Below are 23,602 nucleotides of genomic sequence, written 5' to 3'. Positions count from 1 at the left end.
CAAGTATTACAATATTACAATATACCCCCTACAGCAATCAGTTGTTTGTAGCAGGCATACAGCATATGTTAAGCTGAGTAAAACAAAGTGTGAGATATAACATGTGGTAAACGATTGCATGTGGTAAACTGACTGCAGGTTAGTGTGATTTTCAATTTATTTTCCCCCAAGTGAAACAAATACTGAATGCAGCATTATTTATTATGTGGAGCTATTTTCTCATACTATTTACAAATGTTGGCAGCAACCTAACTAAAATGTTTGTAACCGGACAGAATACAAATATTATGGGATTTATGCTGACTGTAGCTAAGTGTGACTATTTTCTCATACAAATAACAAATATTAACAGTATGATTAGTGTTTGGTAAACAACTGATTTCAGATAGCATTTTAACTTCACTTCGTGTCATAGTTCTAATTTGATTGTCTTTTGACATAGCTTTCACCCATAATAGGTCTGAGTGCAATCAAAGACTTACCTGATTTCACCTTCAGCCCCCTACCTTCACCTGAAATAAACATTAGCCAGCAGTTTGTTCTTACAGTGTTTGCCAAATGACTTGTCATATGTATATCAGTGGGTTGTTTTTTTTATAACACTGTTTGATAACTTTACACACCGTTGATTAGTATCAGTGTGTTTTGATGTTTTCAGTTTAGTTGTAACTTGTGTTACTTCATATTGGAGAAACTTTTTAGTTCAACACAATATATGCTTGATTAATTGATTTCTCCTTCAGGGTCTGAATGCAGTTATAATTTTTTCTTCCTTTTCAATCATATTTTGGGAACTGAAAAATGTTGGAATCTGATTGCATCTGCAGTTATATCCATTCCATTCCATTCATTCTCCTGCCCGGGATGGGCGTAGAGGAGACATGAGGACGATTCCATAGTCAGACGACGCCACCCGGTTCTATCTTCTGCCTGTCGTTCAGCGTAGCGCTATCCATATTGGTCCTTTCCCTTTGATGTTGTCCATCCAGCATTTAGCTTGCCTCCTTTTCGCCTACCACCCTCTAGCGTTCCTGTAGAACTGTCTTTTGCAGTGAATTGTGGCGTGTCACTCCCCGAACCATGACAGCTTCCTCCTTTTGACCACTGCTAAGAGTGGTTCCAGTGGACCACTAGCTAGTTATTTGGCTCTTGACAAAGTCATTGGTCTTTCTGTCCTTCCATGAGATTCCAAGCAGTCGTCTGAAGCATTTTGTCTCAAACGTCTGGACTTTCCTAGTAGTCTCTGCTGTTAAAGTCCAACTTTCACATCCATAAAAGCAGTATGGATGCACCAGGGTCGGTACGTTTGATTTTTGTTGGAAAGCTGATCTCTCTGCTCTTCCAGATCTTGCTGAGCTTGCCATTGCTGATGTTGCGATCGTTTATCCTAATCTTTATTTCAGTTGTTGAGGGGACCGTCGTTTGTGAGGGTGGTGCCGAGATATTTGAAAGCATCCACTTCTTCAAGTTGTTACCCGTTCATGAGATTTGAGCTTGGGTGTTGGTTGAGCTGTTTACCAACACTTTGCTTTTCTCGGTGCTCATTTTCCATTCCGTATGCACCTGCTCTTCCTTCTGTTCTTTGGTGAGGTCTTTTTAGTTCTTTGTTGCTGCCTCCTAGTAGATCTTTTGTCATCTGCGAATCTCAAGTTTTTGATGATTCTTCCTCCTATGGAGGGGTTTAGAGTGGAAGTCATGGAGGGTTTCGCGCTGATGTTTTCTAGGAAAAGGTTGAATAGTACGGGGGAAAAGCAGGCAACCCTGACGGACACCGACTGTGGTCTTAAAGTATATTCCCGATTTGGTTGTTGAGGAGGACTGCGCTGCTGGATGTCTTGTACAGCGCCTGAATGACTTGGGTGAGACCTCCTCAATGCCAAACTGTCTGAGTACCTGCCACGTCCATCATGCCACACCTGTCAAAGGCTTTCTTGAAGTCTATGAAGTTGTGGAACAGGTCTCTTTGATGTTGCAGGGTGTTTTTCCATCAGTAATCGGCAGGTGAAGATCTGTTCTACTGTGCTTCTGCCTGCTCTGAATCCGGCTTGTTCCTCTGCAGGTGTTCTTCACCCTCTTTCTTGAGTCGGTTTAGAATGACTCGAAGCATGATTTTGCTCGGTGGCTAATAAGACTGATTGTCCTGTAATTCTGGCATTGGCGGAGATTCCCCTTTTTTGGTATGGGGATGATGAGCGACCGAGTCCATTCTGAGGGCCACGTTTTGTCTCCCAGATCTTTTGACAGATTGCTGTTACAATTGTGACCAGCTCATTCCCCCCGTGTTTGAGCAGCTCTGCCGGAATGTTGTCTGCTCCAGGTGACTTTCCTGCTGGTAGACTGCGTACCAGCTTCTTCCACTTCTTCCTCAACACTGGCAGGGGTAAAGGGTTTCCCCTGATGGTGTTATGTCTCTGTCAATCAAACGTCATCTGGTTGTATGGGATAGTTGTATAATTCTTGACAGTATTGTGTCCATCTGTTCAGAACAGCGGAGCTTTCTGTCAGTAGTTCGCCTGAGGTATCCTCAATGACAGACGATTTGTTCTGCTGCGTCTTGGTGAGTTCTTCAGTGTGGCATTGGCAAATTTGCTGTTTCCTCCTTCCATTCCTTTTTCGATCTTCTCACACTGGTCGTTGACCCCATTTTTCTTTGGCTTCTTCCATCTTTTTTCTCACAAGTTATTGGTTTCACGATACTGTGCGGCTTCGGTTGGGCTAGTGTTTTTCGTTTTTCTTCAGGGATCTTCTCTTATCACACGGGGTAAAGGATGTGTTAGAGATCCATGGCTGGTGTTTTCTTCCTCTGTCGCCCCAGTACCTTTCAGCTGTTTCACGGACTGCCTCATTGAAGGTGTTGGTGAGGTCGTTGTGTTGTTATCCAAAAGGGCTGAGTGCCGCAAACCGTCCCCGAGCTGAGCTTGGAAGACCTCTTCAATCTCGGGTCTTTAAGCTTCTCCAGATCAAACTTGATACGGGGTTGCACCGCTTGGGTGTTTTTTTTCAGCTTCATCTTCATTGTGAGCAGCACAAGGTCATAAATCACTGCCTATGTCAGCCCCGGGGTAAGTCCTCGTCTTTGCTCTGTTGATGCTTGATTTGAAACCGCGCGGGTGAGGACAAAGTCAATCTGGTTGTGAGTTCTCCCGTTCGGTGCATGCCAGGTTGTTCTTCTTGACAGCTTGTGAGGGTAAAGAGTGTTAGCGATGGTGAGCCTTTGACTGCACGCAAACTCCAGAAGGCGAAATCCCCTGTCGTTGGTGTCTCCTGTGCCATACGGGCCCACTGTTCCAGCCCAGTCGTTGTAGGCATCTGAGCCGATTTTGGCATTGAGCCCCCCCTGAACAATGATGAGTCTTTTTTGGGGGCCTTCTTGAGGGTTTGTCTTCTATTTTTTCGTAAAATTCTTCGACATCCTGGTCTTCATGGCCCAGTTTTTGGTGCATATACTTGGATGATGTGAGTTATTCGGTTTAGCTGACACTCGAATACTGATGACACGGCTGGTAAACTGGAGTGCAGCTCATGATGCATCCAATGACTTCTTTGCGTACGATGAAACCTACGCCATGTTCATGTCGAGAATCTTCACCACAAATACCACATCTTTGTTCCGTCATCCGTCATAATCTCTCCCCAACCCGTCCATCGTACTTCTGATAACCCCACAATGCCCTTTGGTAACGTTTTAGTTCATGCTCAAGTTCTTTCACTTTGCCGCATTGATATAGCGTGCGGACGTTCCATGTTCCAATGATGACTTTTCTTGTGGCAACTTAATAATTCTTTCGCTCCAGTAGCTGACTTTACACTTCCACCCTGGGGAAAGCCAGTGGTAAGCGCGGTCGTTGTTGATCCGGGCCTCGACCGATCCGGCATTTTGCTGGCTAGGGTTTTGTGCCCTTCATGTTTTTTCTGGGGGCTTAGGTTTTTCCCTTGGTGGCGCCAATCTCCTCTCCAAGTCTCCTACCAGTTATACCGCCGGTTTTTACTCGGTCCGCGCCATGCACAGCAAGCTTAGTGAAGACATGGACGCACGGGAAGGCGTTGTTTCGTGGACAAAATAATGCAGGAGGGGCCCTTTTGCAATACCTTACTGTCTGGAAACCCAGGCAGTGGCTATGCGGCGATCACTTAAACCTGGAAAGGAGGGTTTATCGAGTGACACATCACTTTCCTTGAGTGAGGGGGGAACGTCCAGCACCAGACCTCACTATCCACCATTTATATCAGGCACAGTTTATTGGTATGAACTGGGGCCACTGATGGGGAGAAGAAAAGAACTGTCACAATTGCATGTCCCAGGATTCTCCCCACATCAACACTAATGTAATGAAAGATGCAACAACCTGAAATTGTAAGGATGACTGGATTTCCAAATATTTTTTTGAGAAATACACACTTCTACTTTATTTTCACCCACACATTATGTGCAAGCGCACACACACACACCCCACACACCACCACCACACCACACCACACCTCCCCACACACAAAAATACTACTGACACTCACACAAACACTACTGAACACACACACACACCCACACCACCCCACACCCACCCCCACACACAAAAATACTAAACACTCACAGTCACACAAACACTACAGGAACACAAACACACACAGACACACAAAACCCCACACACACCACACACACACACACACACACACACAAACCACACTCATTTTGTTTGGAATTGAAAAATGTTGGAATCTGATTGTATCTGCAGTTATAACAGGCACAGTTTATTTTATGAAGCTGTGCAACTGATATGGAGAAGAAAAGACTGTCAAAATTGCTGTACAGGATTTACACATCAACACTGATGCAAATGAAAGATGCAACAACCAGGTTTGGGTTTCCCAAAGTAAAATTCTTCTTAAATAAATTATTACATTTTCTTTATTTTAAGGGATATATACACTTTTTGTATTGATTGTAAACATCAACACATAGAGGACACGGACACACACACACACCACACACCCCACACACACACACATAATATATATATATTATATATATATATATATATAAATATAGTCCACATATTCTCTCTCACACTCCAGTCAAAGATCAGTCCACCCCAACTCTCTGTGTCTCTCTCGTGTCTCTGTCTCGTCTCTGTCTCTCTCTCTCTCTCTCTCTCTCTCTATATATTATATATATAAAAGTGTGTGTGTGTGTGTTTAAAACTAGATTTGTTTATTTGTGATTCTGCACACTATGGCTGTGTCTGGTCACCAAGACAGAAAAAATACTGTAGCCAAGTGTCTTTTGCATACCATGTTAATGTTTTGTTATTTCTAGTGTGATAGGAAAAGAATCTTAAAATAAATAAATGAGTTTAAAAAGAAAGATGAAAATAAGTGAACAAACAGTCAAGAGTTAATTGTTATAGTTCATCTTGTCATGTCAAATTTTGGAATGAATGATTAAGTACAAGTAAATTAAGAAGTAAACGCATGAATCATTAAACAAATTATAAGGACAGACAGACAGTTTGGACAGATAGACCTGTATAATTTAATAGTACAATATTAGATAAACAAATACAATGCAGAATATATTCACTGAAGGAAAGGGTCAGTTGAAAACTGGATGGCAAGAAGCAAAATAGTGATAAAATTAAAACCCGGTCAGCAATTTAGTAGTAAAAAAATAAAATGAAATAATGAATAAAAAGCAGTTTCATGTTTATAAATCAAAAGTTGATGACTTATACAGAAGTGAAAAAAAAAAGAAATCAGCGAATACATATAAATGAATATATAAGTATGAATTATGATAAATTTATTCAGTTTATTTTAATTGCATGAATGAATAGACCAAACAAAATGGCATGCTAAACAACACAGATTTTATTTCATTACATTGTTTGAGACAGTTAACAGATGAGAGATCATTTGATTGATGTAACAATTAAAATAGTGACTGGTGAGTGACTGAATGATTGATCAATGATTGATTTTGCAATGAATATCAAAATCATGCATGGAAAAGTGACTGAATAATAACTAATAAACAGATATACTGGACAGGGGGGTGCGATGAAAAAAATTCAAGGAAACGTGGTGATGTGTTTGAAAAAAACGTCAAAAAAAATAAAGAAAAAAACAGTATAAAACAGCAAAAACATGTTATATCTAAATATTAGCCCCTTTCAAATGTAAAAAAAATAACAACAAAAATCATCAAAAACAACAACAAAAAACGAAGTTTTTTGTTTTCTTGCTCGGAAAAAGTGGGGGGTATTTTCATGGCAACAGTCAACCATAATTTCCTCTTCAGTATCAACAATAAAATTATCGTCAGTGCGACTCTGACAGCACGTGACTTTCCAAATATGGAGCGTGAAGCGTGATGCCCGGGGAGATTGTCACGCGTGTGCGAGCGACACGCCTCGCTACAATTACAGGCGTCGGCGGGGACAGTTGTAGCGAGGCATCAAAAACTGATGCACGGCTGTCGCTGACGCCCGTGGGCGACGGGCCTAAGGAGAGGGGGGGGGTTGTCAATGGTTGTGGCAACCTTGGCATTGGCCAAATCACTGACCACTTGCTGGGGCCCTGACTGCTGACAGTGATATAACCCACCACCTCCTCCCTCCAGTCACCCCCTTCCCCATTTTTTTTCCTGTCAGTGGGAGTGTGTGTGTGTGTGTGTATGAGACAGAGAGAGAGAGAGAGCGAGCAAGTTTGCATTTGCAATGTATGCTTGTGAGTTGTGTATGTCTGAGTATGAAAAAGTGTTTAAAATGAAAAGATATATGATTAATTTGAACAGTGCAGTCAACATCCTGTTTCTTCAAAAATTTAAACACCCAAATTTTTAAAAACTAAATTAGTAAAAAGAAAATCAGTACAATAACACCCATAGCCAAAGTTGTACATCAGGTTCAGTCAAACTTTTTAACACTACAGGAATCCAGCCAATTTAAGAGAGTATAATTGTGTGTGTGTTGGGGGGGGGTGGAGGGGGGGGGTATGTAACCCATGATATGCTGTGCTCTAGACTGCATGAAACAAAACAAAGGGAAGTAAACAATATTTCATGAAATGATAAAATGCAAAATACCCTGAATGAAATATTCACTTTGATATATATATATATATAAGACATGCATTCTCCATACACACACAAATAAAAGGGGAGTACACAAAATTAAATTCAAAGAATAAAATCTAAGTATGATGTGAATATTAACAAAAAAATATTCAATTAAGTAATCATATATACATAAGACATTAAGTAATACTTTCATCTCAGTCATGGAAATGTAGCACCCTGAAGTGGAAATATCTGAGTAAATAATCGCATGCAACAGAGGGCATCCATAAGATGAACAGTACATGTAGATGGCAAAGCTCTTGCCAGCAACTGGAAAGGACAGACCCCCCCAAATTCAGCCTCAGTTGTCAAAGCATAAGTTGTTGCTGCAATCTTTAGTTATTGTGTGAAAGGTAAATGCGGCCATTTTAGTTCAGTGCAGTGAATTTTGTGTTGCTGTTGAATTAATCTACCTGTTAGTATGCTATTTTATAATTCTGTTATCACAGTGTTTTCTCCCACTCAAACACTCAGAAACTGACAAAAGGGCTAAACATATATTAAACTGAGAGCTCTGTTTTTGGTTTTAAGTTTTAAATTGAACATAACATTGTTTCTTTCTTATGAGCTGATCTGTGTATCTAAAATGTTGCAGAAACAGCTGCTCATGGCGGGTTTGCAAGACCTATTCCATGATCCAAAAAGGCCGTATGAACAGCTCAGGTAGCGGCAGCATGTTATTGCTGATTTCCAGGAACCTATGAGTGCCAAAAAATGAGAGATTTTTTGGTGTGCATTTCTCTTGTGAATGCCATTTTGTGAAGAAATAAAGATGCATCATCCACCTTTTATTTTCTATTTATGTGTTTTTTCTACAATGAAATGCATGACTGGGTTCATGATGGAAGAAAAAGCTAGAGAGCTGAAGAAAACAGATTCAATATCTGTCATTTTTGCTAGCAACTTAAGTAATATTTGCTCCCTCCGGGAACCTTTGTTGTGGAATGCCCCCTCACCTACCCATTCTGTATAATGCTTTTTAAGTTGCATTCGTTTTATAAATTTGTAGTAATTTTGCAGAAGTGATCAGCCTAGAACACTGGTAACTTATTGTGGCTGTAACTTCAATATTTTTTTCAAAAACAAAAATTTTGAAAAAGTCTCATCCACAGCATGCACCCTTTTTTAATGGAAAATCAGGTTTTCATTCCTTTTCTGCCAACTTTAGAGGAAGTTTTAAGGTGATTTTATTTATTTTGAAAGCTGGCTTTCACTTAATACACTCACAAATTTCATGGTCCTACTTGTGACAGTTACTGAAATATTCATCTTTGCAGCATGCTACCCCAATAAACAGTCTTTTTTTCGCTGGTCAAATTGAAGATTTTTCAAATTTTGAGACTTGATACTTAAAATTCAGTCAACTATCCTGTCTGAAAAAAATTCAGTGCACTTTCTGTGATGTATTCTGCAAGATATTTTATTATGAAATGCAACTGTCTATTCGTTTCAGTGCTGTTAGACCTTCAAAGTTGCTATTCTGTGCAGATTTTCTATTTCCTCCTACTTTGACAGACATTTTTCCAGTTTCTTTGCTGCTGAATTTGTTAGTGTTTTCTTGTGCAATATGCCATTATCATATGGTTTTTAAAGTATATGAGTTTTCATTACAGTACCCTCATGGACGTATAATATAAATGTGAAATATTAAGTACTAACAGCATGTACACATCGTCACATCTTTAAAAATTGGAATTCTTCAGAACCAATCAAGATATTCACTTACTTTTTTTTGTTTTTCTTATATTGTCATGTTGTTTGCCAAAAACACATTTCAGTCATTGTATAAATATTTAAATTTTCACTTGCCGCCACCTGCATATAGTACACATATATCTGTTTCATTCTTTGGTGAAGCAAGAATTAAATCACAGTGCATGCAGGCAAGGTGATTTAGTGATTGTTCCAGATTTTATTATGGTTCTTCAGAATGTTTGTGGACAAAGCAAGATTGAAGAATTGTGAACACTCAGAGTTGCTTTGTGTGACTATTTGTGTTCCATGTTTGAGAATTATACATAGACCGCAACTTTGACCGTACGGGAAGGTATCGGTTGTGATTCACACCGGGCCCCAGGGGTTTTGAAGTGGACCGAGAGCTGACGTTCATAACCAAACAGAAAAACCATTGATTGTGGTATGCTCAATAGAACGCTGTACTGTGGTTGTGCAAACATTCGTGGTTAAAAAAAAGAGAAGTATTGGTTGCACTAAGAATGCTAGTTAATTTTTATGCAAAAACAACCAAAGACCCATACATAAAAAATTTCAGTAATTTTGCAATAAACATGTGCATCCGGGCTATGCAGCAGTATGACACTACAGCATGTCGTACCAATTGAGGCAGGGAGAAGCAGGAGTTATACACAAACGAGATAACTTTATTACTCTAGATTGACAGTAGACTGGAATACGTATATCTTACAAATACACATTCTATTTTTTAAAATCAAGCCTCTCCTTCTCCAGCCTTTTCCCTTTTTTTTTTTTTTTCTTTTTTTAATGTAAACCATCTCGTCTACCCTTCACACTGCCACAACCTTGTATATGCATTTTCAAAATTACATAACAAAAATAAAAAAGATGATTAAAATCTTTTGAACCGAACACACACGTACTGCACAGTGCCCACACACTCACAGACAAAAAAAGAACGGGCCACAAAAAGAACACACACACAACACACACACACACACAAAAGGTAAAGGAAAAAGGTACAGTAAAAACAAGCAGTTGCGGGTTTTAAGGACATGTAAAATATGAAAACAAGAAAAATTTTGGAATTTCCTCCCCCCGTTTTCCCCATACTTTTCTTTTTCCATTTTCTATCTTCTTTTTTTTTATACTGAAAGTATGGTGGATAATGTGTTTATATTGGTTGATATTATAGGAGGATGTGCTTCAATTTTATAAAAAGTATACACAAACAAATGTCGGATTCACCCCTGCAAATTCGAAGAGGTGTACTTCGGGAAATACACTGGTCCCACATTATTCTGTATATTTAGAAATGATATTGTTAATTGGCTTCCAGATATCAATTCACCAACAGTTAGTCTGTCTCAAAATTAAAGTATCTCTTGTCTTTTATATGCTGATGACTTTGTACTACTTTCAAAAAATAAACATGGCCTACAGGTAATTCTAAACTAGGTTACACTATATTGTAAACAATGGGGTGGTCAAATCAATAGAGACAAAACAAAAGTAGTAATATTTTTGAGATCAGAAATATGAGCTCAAATATTTTAAATTTTAAATAATTTAAACGTGGAACAGAAGTGATAGAAACACTGAAAAGCATAAATGTCTGGAAATAATATTCCATGAATCAGGCGAATTTGAAAAGGCTACAGAACACCTGGCAGAAAAAAAGGATATAAGCATTCATATTCTTAAAAGAACTTTCAAGAATGAAACATACGCATGCATATAATATCAAAATTATTTAATAGTTTTGTTTCACCTGTACTAACGTATGGGGCAGAAATATGGTTCCCTACTTGTGAAAAAGCAGATGATACCTTTACCTGTATAACCATTGTCTCATGAGACAAATTTCCACATGAGCATGTTCATTTAAGCTTTTTAAACAAACACTGAAAGTCCACAAAAAAAGACTACAAATTGAGCAATACTCGGTGAAGTAGGTAAATACCCCTTAACTTTAAAAGTGATTAGTCAAATAATGAAATTTTGGTTTCACATAACACAGGCACGAGCAATTTGTGCATCAAAAATGTGTATGATGACATGCTTACAGAGGAAACAAAACAGCGAACATGGATTAACTTTGTTAGAATTATATTACAAAATATTGGTTCAGGACATGTTTGGAATAACCAGTCCACATTCAGTATTCTCAGACTTAATCACATTATAATGAATAAACTAGAATATGGATATATTTTATACTGAAAGAGAAACAAATCTGAAAATGATTAAGAATTATTATTTTATAATAAAACAAGAGAGGCAAGGCTTTCAAGACTTAGTTGCTACACGCGCTGTATCCAGTAAAGGAATCATGATTAAAAGGGAGAAATCGTTAGATTGGGTCCTGTTTATATATCAGTAAGCTTTAGAAAAAGTTGTTTTTTTTTTAAATAAAAAAAAATTAAAAAATAAAAAGTCTGCCAGTTAGCAGGATCACAAATGTTCTGTTCGGAAATTAAGCAGTCTGATTCCCAACACAACGCCACGCTGACGTCATTTGACCCATATTTAATATTTAAAGCTATGGGCCTTTTTTTAATGCGATATAAACATTATTATATTTGAGGTAATAACAGCATTTAAGGGTCATGTTTTCTTGACATAGTTTGATTATTTAAAGGGAAATTCTTTTAATTCGGCCGTAAAGAAGATGCCGACATCTATTGATCTGAACAAACCAGTCAAACTACAGGCTTAGTGACCGAAGAAACGTTCGATTCAGTTTTTCTTTTATGTTCATTCCAGTTGATTCAGTTTTCGATTTAGAATATTCATATGCAGTATGATATGATGGTATAGTGTAACGTATGTGTTCTGTCCAGAATTTGTATTTCTTTTATTGTAATTGCAAACAAAGAAAACGAGGTCCTGTCTTCTTCTTATCAAGCATTCTGGCAACTGGGTTAAGGTAATGGCGTTTTTTTAATCCGGATCAGCCTCATCAAAATAAACCGTTCATGATCCGGAAATACACCATAATTCAGGAGACTTACAAGCTGTTATTGGTATGATGGAGAAGATTTTTTTCCTGCAATGTTTAAGCCAAATTTGGTATTGGCAGTCAAAGTATTTCCAGAGAAAATGGCAGTGTTAAGTTTACCACGGTCACACAGACATATTACACACACAGACACAGACACACACACACACACACACACAGAGACCACCGAACACCAGGTTATAACGACTCACTTTGTTTACACAAGTGAGTCAATTACTCGTGATTACAGAACCAAACCTTTTTTACTTGAAGAATATCTTAATTATCATCAAAAACATCATTATGCTAATTAAGAATATTGTGTCATGATATAGCAATAGAAAGAGGTAGATATTTAACATCCCAAAAGAAATGGGACTATTTTTACAATGTCAGACAATTGAGGATGAGTATCATTTCTTAGATGACTATGATTATACAAAGAAATTAGAGCAGAATTCATACACAAAATTCAAAAGTACCTTCTAAATATCATCAAACCCAGTCAGCTGATAATGGAAGACAAATTTGTGGGAATGTTTGGAAGATGTATCAATAACTGCTGTCAAAAACAATCTCTTGTTCTGTATTTCATTGTCTAACTTTTTGTGTGTGGGTATATGTAACTTTGCAAGCGTGTCTTATATACCTTTAAGGTTTATTTGACGTTAAAATTGATTGTGATTCTGACTGAAACAGGTGTGGGCAGTGACCTGGTTTGTATGGGGGAACAGCCACTTCACGCTGTGCCACTTTCAAGGTCAGCTATTACCATAGCAACACAGATGACACGCAAGTATGTGTCAAAGAGTTTGGAGCTATATGGCCCTGTGCAATCTGGACTTTTAGCAAAAATGTGGAAGAATGTGTAGAGTTACAAACAAATATCATTTTAATAGATTGATTTATTTGTGTCTTATCAAATGACTTTGCTCTAAACGATTTACAATTATCATTCAGTCAGTGAATGTATGAAACACATAGTGTACAGAAATTTTCTTTCAGGCTTGTCATAATCTTAAAAGGGATGAATAGTTTAAAGCTATTTTAAGAAATGATCAAATGAAAATGATAGTCATTTCATCATGAGAATACATTGCAAAAACCACTCACTCACATGACCATGGTGAGGGAGGTGGTGGGGGAAAGGATTTTCGAGGAAGAGAAATAAGAATATCGCATAATCACTATCATGATAATTAAGTTCATTGTATTTTCATACTAACAGTAAAAACATGAACATTGGGACAAATATATTGGTTTATAGAGAATCTACCTTTAAAGATAAACTTAGTTTCAAATTATCTAAATAGGGTGTTGGTGGGGTGTGTAGGATGGAAAACATTCACAAATCCATTTACACACATACACACACACACACACACACACACACACACACACACATATATATATGTATATATATATATGAATGATTATGAATGAATGATAGGGATGATTATATAGCACTTATCCTCGGTCAGAGACCAAGCTCTAAGTGCTTTACAAACATGGGGTCATTTGCACAATAGGCTGCCTGCCAGGGTAGAGCTGACTGATAGCTGCTGTTGGGCACTCATCATTCGTTTCCTGTGTCAGTCAGATTTCAGGCACGCACTCAGACAGACATGTAACATTTGACCGTTTGTTTATTTACCCCGCCATGTAGGCAGCCATACTCAGTTTTTGGGGTGTGCATGCTGGGTATGTTCTTGTTTCCATACCACTGAAAGCTGACATGGATTACAGGATCTTAGATGTGCATATTGATCTACATGCGTATACACACAAAGGGGGTTCAGGCACTAGCAGGTCTGCACATATGGTTGACCTGGGAGATCTCTACCCTTTATCCACCAGATGCCATCACGAGATTCGAACCCGGGACCTTAGGGCTGTGGTTGACTAATGACCTACGTAAAAAGGCAGAATAGATATAACAGACAAATTCAACAAGACGAAAAAGCTATTAATGTATGGATGAAACGATCTGTGACAGCACTAGGAAGAGTAGCTATTCTTCAATCCTTATGGATTATGCTTCCAAACTCACCAGATGACTGTATTAAAAATTGCAAAGGATGTGTTTTGATTTTGTATACGACAAAAAAAGAGATTAAAGTTAAAAGTTCAATAGCAGTGCGTAGTATTCAAAATGGGTGTAAATATTCCATACATTCCATCGTTTCTAAAATCCCTGAAACTCATATTACTGAAAAAATGCTGGAATCAGTCATTTAGTCCTAAATGGAAAAATATATTAGTAAGAATGACCAGAGGTTGGGAATATCACAGGAATATGGCCCAATAGCACTTAAAAGTGTGAGGGCTATTGTAAAACCCTTTTTGGAAAGAGGAATTTTGCAGTTATTCAGAATTTTTTACACCATGGATGTTCATGAGGAACAAGACATTTTTGATGGAACCACTGTGTTTTTTATAACAAATTTAAGATTGGTGGCAAAGTTTTGTATTTTGGAGACGGGTTAGAAAAAAAATGTTTATTATGTAGAAGGCCTTGCAATGAAAATGGAAGATTTTTAATTAATAATCATGTACAAGTGTTTTTACAGAGTTTGTACAAAACTTGAAAAAAAAATGTCCAAACTGTGATAGACTTGATCTCAGCCATGTGTCTTTACATACAAATGTAGAATCAGTAAAATAAATCCAACAATACAAATGTTCATAAAAGATCTTAAAAAAGGCATATGAAATTGAGAAGTATGTTTTAAAAATATATATGGAATATAACAAATATGTGCAGAAATGGGCACCATTCATACATACATATTATTCAAGATTAAGATCTGTATCATATAGAATCAAGGTATGAATGAATGATTGTTGATATGTTACATTAAACAAAGCATTAAAATTAATATGTGAATGAATACCCATTTTTCTGCTTAAGATTTGACGTGAGCCCAAATTGATGTGTGAACAGATATTAGATTCTGCCATTAATACAATTTCATTGTAAATTGTGCATCATTAGTATCACAAGAATAATGTTTGAATGAATATTTATTTTTCTACCAATATAATTCTTGATGTGGAATGATTGATATTCAGAACAGTATATTCTTGTAACTTCTGAATGTAAATTAATATTATACTTGATATGTAAACCTTTGTCTGAAATTCATATACTGATAACCTCTCTGGTGTCTTGCATAAGACTTAATGCTTTTAAACAAAATTTAGCAAAAATGTTTATTGTGTATGTGGTAGACAGATAACACAAACCATTATTATATATTCCCCCCCCCCCCACCCCCCATTGTTGTTCATATTGTTGATTGCTGTTACACAGATATTTATGGATTGTTCAGGAGTCCATTGTTCTAGTTCATCCTTTCTTAGTATTTCCCCCTTTAACCACTCATATGTCACTTCCAATATCACTCTAAAGTGAAAAGATGTAAATTAAAGAATGAACATTATGCAGAATAATACAGCAGGTGTCTTATTTGGTCAGAATCAAGCATGGGTGTATACATTACACTATGCACACACATTCAGGCTTGATCCTGACTAAGTTAATGATCAGTGTACAGTGATCACACCTGCCAGAGGGTCTTGAAACTGTTGTTTTGTTGTGACAGTTCCACAGCAGGAATGTAAAGAGCTCTGTAGAGGTTGTGTGATGACTACAACATTCCCCACTGGATGAATCACAGGTCAGTTGTGCAGTCTTCCACTTTTCTTTTGGCTCATGTGTGTAAACAGAGTGAGTCCATGTAATAACCTTCTTTTGGGTGTCTGTTTATATATGCTTGTATGTGTGAGTGTGTCTGTGCTAAACTTGAACAAATTCTGTTTCTCTGTAAAGTTTGCTAACACCAGATTGGCTGAAAAATAGAAAAAAGAAAAGAAAAAAAAATTCAGTTGTAAGTGTGTACATCTTGTGGATTTAACAATATTTATGGATTGTGAGCATCTTATTTCATTTCACCTCAGGACCTGCTTGACATTTCTTGTTGCAGTTAAAAGAAAAAGAAAACTGTGGACAGACATGCAAAATGACGTTAACTACACCACTGACAATGTTCATTGCAGTTTCAGTTTCACCTTCAATGAGATGTCACAACATGCGGACAGATCCACATATACTACACATTTACTAGGGGGAAAAAAACAAAAGGATGAGATGCCTGACCTCGCATAACCAGATCACTGGTCAGGCCTTGAGAGCCTATCTTTAGTTTGTGTAAATCATAATCATATACATAAATAAAATAACCAGACAAAATAAACAAATAAGTAAATATTTGAAATATAGTGAATGGAAAGAAAAGTAGATGGTATTTAAACAATTTGTTTAAAAAAATGGGCCATGCTCAGGTAGCCCTTGTGGACCCACACATGTGCACAAAATAACACAGGTGTGCAAATGCACACACACAAACACATAGATGCACACACACAACACACCACACACAGAGAGATGCACAACACACATGCAAAAATTAGCAGTCCACAGACAGGTCCAACTCTCAGCTGACAGAGAGTGTACTCAGCCCCACTCTTCACACACTTGCATGCGTGCGTGCATGTACACTCAGTGACACAACATTAAGCATCACTCAGCGGGCTTAGCATGTGCGTACACCACAGAAAACACCAGTGTTAAAAAGAAAGCAAAAATGAACTTGCCGAACATGATTTAGAGTTGTTGTTTTTCTGTGAGAATCATTCACCATGCTATTGCTATTTTTGTTTCAATATATCCAAGCGGTAAACTCTTGGAAAAAAAAGAAAGCAGGTTAAAAGTCACAAAATACAGATGTTTAATGGGAAGTTATAAGTACAAGGTGTGTTCAAAAAGTATCCGACCTTAACCCCTAGGCTGCCTGATGACAGATAACTCGTCATGGCAAGCATGTATGCTTCGCTGCCACAATGACGAGATAACTCGTCATCGAAATATTCTGACTTTTCCCTGCTTTGCATTCAGTTCCTTGACAAAAATGCTGGTAGCTTTAGCTTGGGGAATCTTTCGGGGTTCTATTATAGTAGAAACACCATCTGCGTCATAAGGGAGTCCTTTATTTGAACGTTTTTTTGTTGGGTTACTGGCCCCAGTCTTTGCCTGGTTTCCTCTCCTCGCTCGCTCAACAAAATGTCGGACTGACTCCGTGCTCAAGACATGGCTCATGGCGAACTAAATCAACCAAGATTACTTTCTTTAGCTGATGCTCAGAAAGAATTGGAGCATAGATTCAAAGGAGAAGACAGTGGTGAACATTTATAGGTGATTTGATAGAAAATAAGGGAGCAATCAAGAGAGTGGCCAAGATACAATATCAGTGAGTGATGCCAGCTGTTCAACTCTAGCAGACGACAGGTCACCGATATTTTTAGCAGGACACGTATGAGCTATTTTCTTGGCACTCAGCCAACGCGGTCTGATGATAACTGGATGAAGTGACGGTGTGAGACCGGTGAAGAGGAGGGGGGTGGAGACTGAGGGGGCGTGGCCTCACATCCATATTATCTCTTGCAGAAGTCACAATGCATCTATTTCTTTTTCAGTTTTTTTTATATTGTGGTTTTTCTAGTATGATTTTGTGTGTGCAGATATCCATTTGTCTAGAAAATGATATTTTTGTGCAAATTACAGACTAATGTTTGTAATGAACAAGTTGAAAATGTGACAAAAAACAAAACACTGATTTCAAAGCAACGCATGTCACTAAAAATACATAAAATGGGAAAACATCAGTTTTGTATTCTTTATTCATTTACCTTTCAGAAAATATATACTTTTATGGGTCTTTCTCCAATACAAGAGCACAGAATTTTTGGAAAATTTATACCGTTTTTTGTGAAAAAACCCTGGCAAATAGATTTCACTTAAATCTTATTTTCCTGGCAGCGAAAGGGTTAATTTTTCATGCGTAAACAAATGAAGCTAGGGAGGCGTGATTTGGTGCACGCATGTAGGCGACCCTAATGCGCATGCGTAAAATTTTCCTGCCTGCAGAAGCTGTCAGTTGACGGCAGACCGCTGACGAGTGAGGAAGTGTAAGTGATCGCCGTTGGATTTTTGTTTTGACAAAATGACTGAAAAACTTGAACAACGCTACTGCATCAATTTTTGTGTCTAGCTTGGTGATTCCAAGTGGAAACGGTCCGCAAGATTCAACAGGCCTTCGGGGACAAAGCAATCGGCACCACACAGATAAAGGAGTGGTACAACTGCTTCAAAGATGGCTGCACATCAGTGGAGAGTGAAGCACGTTCTGGTATGCCCTCAGCATCCCGAAATGAGATCTTCATTGACCAGTCGAGGACCTCGTGATGCAGGATCATCGAATCACGATCAGAGAATTGCAGACGAGGTGGGCATCAGTATTGGATCCATTCATTCCATTATGCAGTAGGATTTGGGCTTGAGGAGAATTCAGCGAAGTTCGTACCAAAGCCGCTAATGATTGAGCAGAAGCAATTCCGTTTGGAGATTGCACAGGACATTCTGGAGACTGTGAACAGCGATCCCAACTTCCTCAACACAGTGATCACAGGCAGTGAGTCCTGGGTTTATGGGTACAACCAGAAACCAAGTTGCAGTCATCACAATGGAAGCATCCAACATTCCTGAGGTAAAAAAAAGCAAGGCAGGTCCGCAGCAATGTCAGAGTCATGCTGACCGTCTTCTTCGACTCTAGTGGCATGGTTCATCACGAGTACACACCACACAGCACAACCATCACAAGGAGTATTACCAAGAGGTTCTGCATCACCTTTGTGATGCTGTGCGACGCAAACGGTGGGCAGCGGGCAATTGGCAGCTCCATCACGATAACGCACCACCCATTCTTCACATTTGATACAGAGTTTCCTGGCACACACACAACACACCTGTGCTTTGTCAGGCTCCCTACTCTCCCAACATGGCTCGTGTGATTCTGGCTGTTCCCACAGCTAAATATGCTCCTGAAAGGGACCAGATTTCAGTCCAGAGAAGACATCATGCAAAATGCAACGGACCAGCTGCACACCATCCAAAAGAGGTGTTCCAGCGCTGCTTCCAACAGTGGCAGAACAGTTGGGAGAAGTGTGTGGCAGCCCAAGGGGACTACTTTGAAGGAGATTAGTGTAAGTTTGTTGTATTGGATACAAGTAGTTTTTATGAACAAAGGTCGGATACTTTTTGAACACACCTCGAAAACCAGTGAAAATGACCTGATGTGGTTAGTGTTCAGCTGTATTTTCAAATTCCAGCGCACACTTTTTGATGGTGAGCAAAAATATCATTTGGAGCAAATTGCACAGTTTACACATTAACTGATTGCACTAAGTCAATTGCTGTTTTAAAAGAAATCAGTTTTTGTTTGGAGTGCTGGACAAGTTTTGGAGTTTTTGTCATGATCAAGCCAGAAAATCTTGAAACTTTGATAATCCATATTATATTGTAAACAAATGAAATGAAATGCTAATTGATGCTTTTGTTGGAATCTTTCCCATTCCAACACACAATTTTTGTTTTAACAAACTCTCTTTTTACTGACTGTGAGCAAAATATGATTTGGTTGGATATACATAAGTACTCTCCTCACTGCCCCCTCACTGTTCCTGTTTCATTATTATTTTTTATTTTTTTTATTTTTTTTTAATACAATTTGAAGTCTGTCACTGAACTAACAACAAACATTTTCTGTGATTCATTGAATGGAGACAGATTTCATAACAGCTTATCTTTACTTCAGTGTCACTCCCTAAAAGGTGGGCAGATCACATCTGGAAGCGATGATGATTTATTAACATTTTTATACTGCCAGAGCCTAAAATTAAAACTATTTAGGCAGTAACTGACCTACACGCTGTTTAAAAAAAAGATCATTACATACATGAACTAAATTTAAGATTGCCTGGCAATGAAAATAAAGAACAAGAAAAATACAAAAGATCCGATACTGAAACATACGTGTTAGTTCCTAAGTACACTGCATAAAACAAGTCACAATAAGATAACTGGAAGCCAGTTCCAATAATTATTGAGCAGTTTGCGTTCATTGACTTGACTGTTATTATTGCAAGACCCCCAGCCAAGTAACTGCAGTGGATGTATATCTTGAATGATGACACATAATTATTGTACAGTTAGCTTGACTTGACTGCCAGAGAAGGAGGCGGAGATTGTAATCAAGGATTACAGTGTGAATTGGTAGATATTGTACAACGAAAATAACAATATGTAACTGTTGATTACATTTTGATTGTTGTTTAATATTAATGGCCCTCTGCTCCTCATGGTGCCCCTAAGGAATAAGTGAAGTGTGTTACTACTGAGACAGGATGTGTAAACTGAAGTTGTGATCGTGTGTGTGATACAGATGTATTGGTGTGACGGACGAGGTTTATTTGTTCACAGTTTTTACACCTCCAAGAACCAGATCCAGAACCAGCAGAATGCCACCTTTGTTCCCCGCATCAAACCTCCCCCAGAATTTGTAAGGAATCAGTATGTCTGTCCCCTGTGGAGGGTATGATAGCTGTGTGTACGGAGGGGGTGATGTCACTGTATGGGGCCATCGAGGGATGATGTCAAGGTATGGGGCTATCAAAGTGGGATGATGTCACTGTGTAGGGTTACCAAGGGGATGATGTCATTGTGTGGGGCTTTTCAAGTGGGATTTTGTCACTGTGTAGGGTTACCAAGTGGGATGATTTCACGGTGTGGGGTTACTAAGGAGGAGGATGTCACTGTGTGGGGTTACCAAGGGGGTTGATGTCACGGTGGGGTTACTAAAGGGGGTGATGTCACTGTGTGGGTTACTAAGGAGGAGGATGTCACTGTGTGGGTTACCAAGGGGTTGATGTCACTGTGTGGGGTTACTAAGGGGGTGATGTCACTGTGTGGGGTTACTAGGGGGGTGATGTCACTGTGTGGGGTTACCTAAGGGGGGTGATGTCACTGTGTGGGTTTACCTAGGGGGATGATGTCACTGTGTGGGGTTACCTAGGGGGAGATGTCACTGTGTGTGGTTACCCAAGGGGGGTGATGTCACTGTGTGGGTTACCTAGGGGGATGATGTCACTGTGTGGGGTTACCAAGGGGGGTGATTCTCTGTGTGGGGTACCAAGGGGGTTGATGTCACTGTGTGGGGTTACCAAGGGTGATGATGTCACTCGTGTTTGGGGTTACCAAGGGGGATAATGTCCATTGTGTGGGGTTACCAAAGAGGGTGATGTCACTGTGTGGGGGTTAACCAAGGGGGGATGATGTCACTGTGTAGGTTACCAAGGGGGTGATGTCACTGTGTGGGGTTACCAAGGGGGATGATGTCAACTGGTGGGGTACCAAGGGGGTGATGTCACTGTGTGGGTTTACGAGGGGGATGATGTCACTGTGTGGGGTTACCAAGGGGATGATGTCACTGTTGTGGGTTACCAAGGGGGATAATGTCATTGTGTGGGTTACCAAGGGGGGTGATGTCACTTGTGTGGGTTACCAAGGGGATGATGTCACTGTGTGGTTACAAGGGGGATGTTGTCACTGTGTGGGGTTACCAAGGGGGGATGGATGTCACTGTGTGGGGTTACCAAGGGGGGATGTCACTGTATGGGGTTACCAAGGGGGATGATGTCACTGTGTGGGGTTACCAAGGGGGTGATGTCACTGTGTGGGGTTACCAAGGGGATAGTCATTGTGTGGGGTTACCAAGGGGGTTGATGTCACTGTGTGGGGTTACCAAGTGGGATGATGTCACTGTGTGGGGTTACCAGGGGGAGTGATGTCACTGTGTGGGGTTACCAAGGGGGGTGATGTCACTGTGTGGGGTTACCAAGGGGGTTGATGTCATGTGTGTAGGGTTACCAATTGGGACGATGTCACTGTGTGGGGTTACCAAGGGGGATAATGTCATTGTGTGGGGTTTACCAAGGGGGTAATGTCACTGTGTGGGTTACCAAGTGGGGATGATGTCACTGTGTGGTTACCAAGTGGGATGATGTCACTGTGTGGGGTTATCAAGGGGGATGATGTCATTGTGTGGGGTTACCAAGGGGGATGATGTCACTGTGTGGGGGGTACAAGGGGTGGGTCACTGTGGGTTACAAGGGGTGTGTCACTGTGGGGTTACAAGGGGTAGGTGTCACTGTGGAGGTTAAAGGGGGGTGGTGTCACTGTGGGGGTTAAAGGGGTGAGTCACTGTGGAGGTTAAAGGGTGGTGTCACTGTGGGGGTTACAAGGGTGGGTCACTGTGTGGGGTATAAAGGGTGGTGTCACTGTGGGGGTTAAAGGGTGGGGTCACTGTGGGGTATAAAGGGTGGGGTCACTGTGGGGGTTACAAGGGTGGTGTCACTGTGGGGGTATACAAGGGGTGTGTGTCACTGTGGGGTATAAGGGTGGGGCACTGTGGGGTATAAGGTGGGTCACTGTGGGGGTTAAAGGGTGGTGGTCACTGTGGGGGTATACAAGGGTGGGTGTCACTGTGGGGGTATAAAGGTGGGGTCACTGTGGGGGTATAAAGGGTGTGTCCAATGTGGGGTATAAAGGGTGGGTCACTGTGGGGGTTAAAGGTGGGGTCACTGTGGGGTATAAAGGGTGGGGTCACTGTGGGGGTATAAAGGGTTGGGTCACTGTGGGGGTATAAGGGGTGGGGTCACTGTGGGGGTATAAGTGGTGTGTCACTGTGGGGGTATAAAGGGTGGTGTCACTGTGGGGGTATAAAGGGTGGGGTCACTGTGGGGTATAAAGGGTGGGGTCACTGTGGGGGTATAAAGGGTGGGGTCACTGTGGGGGTATAAAGGGTTGGTGTCACTGTGGGGTATAAAGGGTGGTGTCACTGTGGAGGTACAAAGGGTGGTGTCACTGTGGGGTATAAAGGGTGGTGTCACTGTGGGGGTATAAAGGGTGGGGGTCACTGTGGAGGTATAAAGGGTGGTGTCACTGTGGTGTGTCACTGGGGGTATAAGGGTGGTGTGGTATGACTATGGGGGTATAAAGGGTGGTGTCACTGTGGTGGTGTCACTGTGGGGGTATAAAGGGTGGGGTGGTGTCACTATGGGGGTATAAAGGGTGGTGTCACTGTGGAGGTACAAAGGGTGGTGTTACTGTGGGGGTATAAAGGGGTGGGGTCACTGTGGAGGTATAAAGGGTGGTGTCACTGTGGTGGTGTCACTGGGGGTATAAAGGGTGGGGTGGTATGACTATGGGGGGTATAAAGGGTGGTGTCACTGTGGTGGTGTCACTGTGGGGGTATAAAGGGTGGGGTGGTGTCACTGTGGAGGTACAAAGGGTGGTGTCACTGTGGAGGTACAAAGGGTGGTGTCACTGTGGAGGTATAAAGGGTGGTGTCACTGTGGTGGTGTCACTGTGGGGATATAAAGGGTGGTGTCACTTTGGTGGTGTCACTGTGGGGGGTATAAAAGGGTGGTGTCACTGTGGAGGTATAAAGGGTGGTGGCACTGTGGAGATGCAAAGGGGTGTGTCACTGTGGAGATGCAAAGGGTGGTGGAGGTATAAAGGGTGGTGTCACTGTGGAGGTACAAAGGGTGGTGTCACTGTGGAGATGCAAAGGGTGGTGTCACTGTGGGGGTATAAAGGGTGGTGTCACTGTGTTGTTGTGAATGTGAGGGTATAAAGGGTGGTGTCACTGTGGAGGTATAAAGGGTGGTGTCACTGGAGATGCAAAGGGTGGTGTCATTGGGGATGCAAAGGGTGGTGTCACTGTGGGGGTATAAAGGGTGGTGTCACAGAGATGCAAAGGGTGGTGTCACTGGAGATGCAAAGGGTGGTGTCACTGTGGAGGTACTAAGGGTGGTGTCACTGTGGTGGTATCACTGTG

The 23,602-nt window shown here is 40.4% G+C and overlaps 1 protein-coding gene across 1 annotated transcript in view; it reads left to right on the top strand.

Annotated features, from left to right (window-relative positions):
* Positions 1 to 18,111, top strand: part of LOC143274624 (GATOR1 complex protein DEPDC5-like) — a 200,464-nt gene extending 182,353 nt beyond the window's left edge. The window contains exons 23-24 of the mRNA XM_076578494.1: positions 12,507 to 12,567; positions 17,933 to 18,111. Of these exons, the coding sequence (XP_076434609.1) occupies positions 12,507 to 12,567; positions 17,933 to 18,111 (240 nt within the window). The remainder of the gene's footprint in view (positions 1 to 12,506; positions 12,568 to 17,932) is intronic.
* The last annotated feature ends 5,491 nt before the right edge of the window (positions 18,112 to 23,602 follow it).

Source organism: Babylonia areolata, chromosome 29, assembly GCF_041734735.1.
Source record: "Babylonia areolata isolate BAREFJ2019XMU chromosome 29, ASM4173473v1, whole genome shotgun sequence".
NCBI lineage: Eukaryota > Metazoa > Mollusca > Gastropoda > Neogastropoda > Buccinidae > Babylonia > Babylonia areolata.
The sequence above is the reverse complement of the archived record's forward strand: the minus strand, read 5'-3'. Positions and strand labels throughout refer to the sequence as shown.